The 7913-nt window shown below is 46.7% G+C and overlaps 2 protein-coding genes across 4 annotated transcripts; one reads left to right on the top strand and one right to left on the bottom strand.

Annotated features, from left to right (window-relative positions):
* Positions 1 to 374: 374 nt before the first annotated feature.
* On the bottom strand, positions 375 to 2350 carry LOC113587304 (4-galactosyl-N-acetylglucosaminide 3-alpha-L-fucosyltransferase 9-like). Its single transcript, XM_027025898.2, has one exon. The coding sequence runs from the start codon at positions 2028 to 2030 to the stop codon at positions 909 to 911; it is 1122 nt and encodes a 373-aa protein (XP_026881699.2). The 5' UTR covers positions 2031 to 2350; the 3' UTR covers positions 375 to 908.
* Positions 2351 to 4326: 1976 nt separating this feature from the next.
* LOC113587308 (ketosamine-3-kinase-like) lies at positions 4327 to 7310 on the top strand. Of its 3 annotated transcripts, none has more exons than XM_035524835.1 (7): positions 4327 to 4363; positions 4458 to 4632; positions 4829 to 4980; positions 5282 to 5373; positions 5709 to 5791; positions 5886 to 6008; positions 6424 to 7310. In XM_035524835.1, the coding sequence occupies exons 2-7, from the start codon at positions 4492 to 4494 to the stop codon at positions 6760 to 6762; spliced, it is 930 nt and encodes a 309-aa protein (XP_035380728.1). In that variant the 5' UTR covers positions 4327 to 4363; positions 4458 to 4491; the 3' UTR covers positions 6763 to 7310. The 3 variants fall into 3 exon arrangements, with proteins under 3 accessions (XP_035380728.1, XP_035380729.1, XP_035380727.1); XM_035524836.1 differs by lacking the exon at positions 4327 to 4363 and adding an exon at positions 6190 to 6268 and having other exon boundaries at positions 4372 to 4632; positions 6424 to 6629; XM_035524834.1 differs by lacking the exon at positions 4327 to 4363 and having other exon boundaries at positions 4373 to 4632.
* Positions 7311 to 7913: the final 603 nt, after the last annotated feature.

Genomic DNA, 7913 nt, shown 5'->3' with positions numbered 1-7913 from the left:
AGGGCACGTTCTGCTACTGGCTGATGTGCGTTTGATGACATAATTGGGACAGACCTTTGACCCCTTGTGCGTTTCATTTCTTGGCCCCAATCTGGCAACCCCGAGTAGACTGGCCAAGTACCGTGCGTCCATGTGGAAAGTGGGCCAGAGCCGGACCAGAATCATTCTGTTATCTGGGTTCTAGTCTGCCTTTGCCTACGAAAAAAGTGAGGTTTTCAGGTGACATCGACTTAAATGTGGGGGATTTACAATGGGAGAAGTGTTTCTGTGAATGTTTGACAGGGCAGCGTGGTCTAGCGTATCGTGAGCTACTTATTTAGAATATTTCCTGAAAGAAAGAAAAATCTCGACACATTGTTGATAATTTTTTCCACTGATTTTTCATAATTTATTCAATTTTGTTATTTTATCTCACTTTGACTGGACACTGCTAACCACTACAGTTTATTCATTAATATCTATTAATCAGTTAAATTACACAATTTAACAGTTAATGCATTGACACCCCACCATCAACTACATCTACCTGCAGAGTAGCCACTGTAACAAACCTTCCTAAAAACGAATATAATATTTAATATTTGATTAACATCGCCACATTCAATACCTAACAAAGCAGACTACCAAAGTTTGTTCTAACATAAACTGACAGTGGAATAGAGTCTTACTGTAAGCCTACAATAAATAAATAACCGTGTGTGTGTGTGTGTGAGAGAGAGAGCCTATTGTGCCATTTCCCAAGTGGTTCTTGAGGGCTGAAATGTAAACTAACCTTTTGACCGACACGGGGGAAAATTAATTCATTTATATTATTTAATAAAAACAGTATCATATACTCCGAAACAAATCAACAGATTAATGGGTGAATGGCAAAAGGCTTCCTCCAGTGAGTGGTGTTAGAGAAGGAGTTAGTAGAGAAACGACACCAGATCTCCTCTTTCACTCATCTCCCAGTACCACTGGTAGAGATCCGTCAGCACCTGGTACTTCCTGTTCCGCCGGATGTAATCACACGAGTGGCAAGCATTTTCGATGGGAAAGGAGGAGATTTTCACCTGGAATTGCCTCCTCCATCGGAAGTAGCAGTGATACAGGGCATGGTTTTCATTCAGGAGGAGGAGGTGCCTGGCCAGGCCTGCCATGGAAGGGAAGTCCTGCACGTGGATGAAGGTGTCGCCAGGGACAACACGCTCATAGTTCTGGCGGGAGGGACCTTGGACCACCGGCACAGTGCCCAACTCCAGAGCGTTGAACAGTTTTTCCGTGATGTAGTCTTCATGCTCTGAGTTCTCGAAGGAGAGGTAAAATTTGCAGCCGGAGACGATCTCCCGGTATTCCTGCTCTGAAACGTGCCTGTTGAAGAAGTCCCCATAGACATGAATCGGGACGTGTTTCTGCAGCTCTCTGTAGTAGTGGGCCCGCATGTGCTCCGGTTTGTAGTTGCTGACTATCCAGCACACCAGTTTGCTTTTCTCTGGAGTTGCGGGTGCATCCTGCACCTGGGCGAGTGGAACCAGCGACCCATAGGGCACAGTAATGTCGGCATCCCTCCGGTAGCTTAGCGATGCGTTAAACAGGCTGTTCAGTCCAGGGATCCGGAGCGAGTTGGACGGCGACTCGGAGTTCATCCAGATCCACTTCTGCTGCGCCGGTCGCGGGGACTGGGGCAGGTTGGACAGATCCCAGGCTATGTCCCTGTGGTGGACGAGGACAGCATCGGCATTTCTGTACAGCTCCCGGTCGGCCGTCAGGATGCAGCCGTCTATGTTGAATCGCGGCTTGCAGAGGTCGAGTTCGAAGGTCTTGTTGAAGGGCCAAAGCCAGACCAGGATTAGCACTGGGCGAAGGGAGCTGAGGGTTGGCTCCAGCTGCCGACTCAGGCATTGAAAGGAAGGGCCGTAGTACAGGGTGACCGAGATCAGGACGACCAGGAGCAGGACGCTGTAGCGCAGGAAACGCAGAATGCCACAGCCCAGGTCAGGACACATCCCTGGGGCTGCCAGCGGACACAAACGGGTCATTCGTCGCATCTAGGACTGCTTGAACATGAAACGCTCTCTTTCTAAAAGTCACTCAATTCAGACACTGCAGGTCTGACTGGTGGTAAACTGTCTTGTGTGCTAGAATCATGAATTTTTGAAGACTCATCACTTCAGTAGTAAAGTTGGTTATACTTTAACATCCAGGTCCAACACCTGCGACGTTTGTTTTAGTACACAACCTTATAACACAATGCTCTTCTGCCCCAAAACCCCTCATCAATTATTTATCAAGACCACTCTTTAATAAGTCATAGGTAACATGGGACACTTACTTTGTGGTGGTGGCATTTTCCAAGAAAGAAACTAGTATGTCAGGCTTAATGTTTCAAGTAAAACCAATTAAATAATTGACAGTAGAATTGCTTTTGGAGATTTGTTTTAATAGAAAAAAACCCCGTTCTGGCCTGTTTTCATATCTTAGTGCTGTGGCATGACATATAGATCGGAACTCCCACTCAATGACGTTCTCAAGGTCGAAGACGCTGCCAGAGAGGACATTTGAGACTGGAACAGACTTTCTAAGCAGACCTTTAGATGTCACTGTATCAACAGCTTGACACATAAACACTACATGACCTGAACCAACATCTGCATGCGCTGCTCCTTGGACATCAGATGTTGTTTACAACCTGAAGGACAATTAATGTAAATATAACAAAAATCTTATTCTATGCATGTCTCCTCTCCAAAAGAGATGGGGTATATGTTATACCTCTAAGGTACAGGTACATTACAGGTAGAGGACCAACATACAGAACAGCCGAAGGTTGTTTGTAAGCTTGTATAAGCTCTTCTTCTGGCCCATATAAAATTAATTTGTAAACATTTGAACTCTGTTACATGTAAAGGTGTGAAATCTTAATAAACGTGTCTGTGGAAGTCAGGTGGGGGCATTAGCTTTGTCGCTATGCAGCAACCAGACGTGGACTGGCGCGGGTGACCCTGCGTGTGCCGGGCCTGTCTGCACGTCCACGCCCCACACTAGTGAGCTCACGTGCCCACGCTGAGGATGAACGACGCTCCGGGCCATGTGCGATCAGGGCCCGGCAATGGGAAATAGAGCAGGGCAAGCTGTCGACGCGTGTAATTACACTCCTCTCAAGACCACAGGGATCATGATCGTGTCCTCTGCTGATTATGAGACCACAGAAAGTCTACTTGTGAAAGCACACAACTCAATCAAACGTGTCAAAGTCATAAGCGGGAAAAGCTACGAAAATCAGATGGAAGTACAAATGCTGTGATTAAGTATCACTAATTACACTCTGGGACGGCAGTAGTTTTGCAGTGACTGATGAGTCCAATGACTATCAGATGGTACAGGCTTAACGTGCACGTCGCAGGGGTTTTTCAAAGAGTCAAGATTCAGGGACATCGTATCATCATGACATCGTAGCAACTATTAAACCATCTCCATATAACTGCAAAGCCGTAATAGACTACGACAGCGTCTTGTACAAATTAAGTGGAGATTAAGATCATTTTAACTGCTCCTGGCTTTGCCTGGGAAATGAAATGATGGACTCCAGCAGAGTCAAAATGAGTTTATGAACGGGGTGACTGGTCAGACTAGCAGTTCTGGTGGTCTGACATAGCACACACTATCACACCCTATCACACTCATGCAACTCTAGAAGACGTAACTGAGAGTGCATTTATAGGTTATGACAGCCACTAGAAGTTTATTCCACCACCTGGGTGCGAGGTCAGAGAAGAGTCTTGATGCGTGAATTCTCTGTGTTCTGAGGGATGGTGGTTTGTGTCGAGCAGCAGTATAGACTCGAAGACAGCGAAGAACGTAAATGGGTTGGTGAATTGGTGACTTTAGCTATGTGGGAGCTGGTTCAGCTATGGCTTTGTAGGTAAGTGCCATTGTTTAAATCAGATGTGAGCTGCTACAGAGAGCCAATGGAAGGAGAGCAGCAGAGGGGCCTGAAAACAAGCCAAGCAGCTATGATTTAGACATCTGACATTTGTTCAGTTATTACAAGAAACAAACAAAAAAAAACCTGCTGAGTATTAGCCATGTACACTATACCAAGCACAGTATTCCACCCCCCACGCCCAAGTTAACACTTCTAGTACTTTCATAGTTGGACATTTATTCATTATATAAATTACTCACATACCACATTAGCGTGTGCGTTAATAATATATTCGTTATTATTAGCTTATGCGTTAATAACATACTCGTTGTTATTATCGTATGCGTTAATAATATTCTCAGTATTCATATGCCACAGCAGCGCATGCGTGAAAGAAATGACTTTTATTTTGACATATCCCACAATCTGCGTGACAGTACGATCGGCTACAGAAAGGTGGGTGCTACACAAAACATAGCCTGTGTGCCGTGTATGTGTGTATCGGGCTAACTTGGACACCTGCCGCAACTGCCTTTCGTGTTGCGAATAGCGGCTCCCCATTGCGGTGTGTACGACGGTAAGACATGGAAGCGCTACTGAAGAGGGAGCTGGGAACTGCCAAGCTGAAAGCCACTGGACACTCCGGGGGCGGATGTATCAGCGAGGGCCTGAGCTATGACACAGACTTTGGAAGAGTCTTCGCCAAGATAAACTACAAGAACCAGGTGCTCTGTTTAAAGACCCTTAACGCACTGATGGGAGTAAATACATATAGTAGCCATATGGCTGGTGTGTGTGTAAAAAGTACAACTTCGATGTCACACTGCTTTGTACTTTGTGGGCGTGGGTGTTTTTTTTTTAGTTAAATGTTGCTATGAAACGCTCTTCGGAGGTTCTTGCTTTCTGTCTCCTCACACCAAGGCTAGACAGATGTTTGATGGAGAGAAAGCGAGTCTGGAAGCCATCTTGTCCACGAACGCCATCAAAGCCCCGAGACCAATGAAGGTTGTGGACCTCAACCAAGGCGGAGCCGTGTTTGTTATGGAGCACGTGGACATGAGATTGCTGAGCAGGCGGGTTTTGCGCACAGGCTCGTGCCTCACCCTCACATAGCTTCCTCAGCTTCCTCAACCACAAGCATCATAGTTCACCCACCAATGGCAGTATACTAATTCCACACAGGTGGTTAGAGAACTTGGCTGTGCTTCAGATGTTCAGAGGTTTGATCCTAACCAATGGCCACTGCCGTTGTGTGCTTGAGAAAGACACCTGACCCCAGGCAGCTCCAAAAGAAGAGTCACCCGGTGGACAGCTGCTTTAAACTCCTTTGTGTAGAAGTGTAAATGTATTTTGTGTATACTGTTATTCATAAAGGTACTCTGCTCAACTGGGGGAGCAACTAGCTGACCTGCACCTGCATAATAAAAGACAGAAAGAGAAACAGATCAAGGCTGAGCAAACCATTGGTAAGACAACGCGGTTCTGGCGTCTAACACCTCAGTTTTGCGCTGCTATTGAGTGCTGCATTATCTGTGGTTGCTTTAGAGAAGCACCCATGTTCCATGGTGGAAGGAAAACACCACTGCACAGGTTAGTGTCTCCCCCCAGAAGTGGGACCTGATGTTTAAGAGCACCTGTAATGACGTAGCACTGCAGCCTTAGTGGTTTCATTGCGATCGATGACTATGAGCAACGCGTAACTTCAGTGAGCGCAATAAGAAGGAAAAACCAGGAAGTGCAGGTTGGCATTGGGAAGCCCCGGTGCAACGTAACGTCGAACGAGTGTTTTTCACCCCTGCAGGAAAAGGATCCGGCCAGTCGGAGGTTCCTGTCGTTGACCGGTTCGGGTTCCACGTAGTGACGTGCTGCGGCTACATTCCTCAGGTATGAAATTAATGCCATGAGTCGAGTCCCACAGCAGCACCTGGACCTGTGTAGGGCGCTGAACGCATTTCCGGCCTCCCTTCCTCACCCACAGGTGAATGACTGGCAGACTGACTGGGTGTCGTTTTACACCCAGCAGAGACTTCAGCACCAGCTGGGACTGGTGGAGCAGGCATACGGGGACAGGGAAGCCAGGGAGTTATGGGCCAGCCTCCAGGTAACGGCTATGGTCAACCACAGTAAGCATGCAGCACTAAGCCTGCCTGACTCAGTTAGTGCGATGACCAGGCGTGTCTGAATAGAAACAAAATGTTGAAGATGTTCAGCGGTTTTAATCATTCCCTCTTTGTACTTAATCCTTTTGTAGGTTTTTTCTTATTGAATTTCTTGCTGTACAGTGTTTCCCAATCCAGTCCTCAAGGACCCCTGGACGATCCACATATTTCGTGTGTCCAATACCTGCGCCCTCCTTACCAGGTGTGTGGTGTTCTCGGTTGGTTGGTTTGTGTGTGATGGGCGCAAAGACAGAACGAGTATGCGGACCGTCCAGCGGTCCTAAAGGACCGGCTGGGGAAACTCTGCCCTGACGGTCCCTGATTGGTCCTCACGTGTGGTGTCCTCTCCATGTCCAGCTGAAGGTCCCGCAGCTGTTCTCCGCCGTGGAGGTGGAGCCTGCGTTGCTCCACGGAGACCTGTGGAGCGGCAATGCGGCCGATTACTTGGACGGCCCCATCATCTTTGACTCGGGTTCGTTTTACGGCCACTCGGAGTGCGACCTGGCCCTCGGCAGCATGTTGGGCGGCTTCAGCAGACGGTTTTACAATGCCTACCACCAGAAGATCCCCAAGGCCCCGGGGTTTGGGAAACGGCTGAAGCTCTACCAACTCTTCCACAAACTTAACCAGTGGAATCACTTCGGCAACAGCTACAGAGAGTCCTCACTTTGCATGATGAAAGATCTCTTGAAGTAGTCGCATTCTGAGGTAATAAAAAGAATGTTTACAGGGAAAAGTGTTTGAACATTGTTACTGGTATGTCTAATGCAAATGTAAGAGAGTACAGAGATTCTGTGTCCTTTCAGAATGCCTTATTTACAGGGCGGAGGCCTCTGCTGAGACCTCTGCAGGCTTCTGCAAAGGATGCTGGGTAGGCTTCAGTGGACCTCAGGGTAAGATATATGACCTCTCCACCAGGATCAGGACTGTATAGAAAACAAATGTTCTTTAGGACAAGGTCAAGAGAAATCTTCCATAGGAATGTAGTGATAATGGTTTTCAACTGGTGTGGGTGTTATATATCAGTTTACATATATTGACTAATGTATGATTTGGATGTAATGGAGGCAAATGCAAACTCCAATATTCAAAGGAAGGTGGGGTGAATACATAATTGCTTGACAAATGTATAAAAATGTGGGGGTTTTGTTATATTGTTGGACTATTCTCCGGATGGTGCCTCAATAATGCTTGTTAACGTTAACCTTCAATAAAGGACAGGACCAGATATTCTTTTCTACTAATTCTGAAGTCTGCATCTTTATTTTCTGTTTGAATGTAGAACTGTAAAACTAGCTGATCGGGGATTTAGGAATGACACTAGTTTGTTTAGACTCAGTACTGCTAGTGTGTTGCTTCAGTCATTATGCTTGGAGAATGGATTCTATTTGCAGTTGATTTCTGAACACCCCCCCCCCCCCCCCCCCCCCCCCCCCCGCCGCCCCCAATCCAGTAAATCCCAGACTGTTTCAAAATTTTCTTCCAGCCTGATCAGATTTTCAGACTTGCTACTCACCTGAGGAAGAGGAAAGCACCGGTCTGTTTATCAGCACTTAGCTTTTAGGGAGCAGATGCAGCGCTAATGCACAGAACTGAATTAACCTTTGACACGGTTAAAGAGGTTACGTGCTACAGACCGCATAACAGCAGATTTTGCTTAGTGCTTCCCAAGCTCACAGCATCAGACTATTAGTTGTCTGAAAACTGTTTTCACTAAATGCTTGGACAGTACAGAGTCCCTCTAAAAGATGCCATTCCGCTTCCATGCTGACATGAACAGGAAAACATTGGTCTGTTTTTCAGCACTTAGCTGTTTCTCTAGTTGTTGAGCACAGGACATGAAATAC

This window comes from Electrophorus electricus, chromosome 4, assembly GCF_013358815.1.
Source record: "Electrophorus electricus isolate fEleEle1 chromosome 4, fEleEle1.pri, whole genome shotgun sequence".
Taxonomy (NCBI): Eukaryota; Metazoa; Chordata; class Actinopteri; order Gymnotiformes; family Gymnotidae; genus Electrophorus; species Electrophorus electricus.
This window is presented reverse-complemented; position numbering and strand designations above follow the sequence as displayed.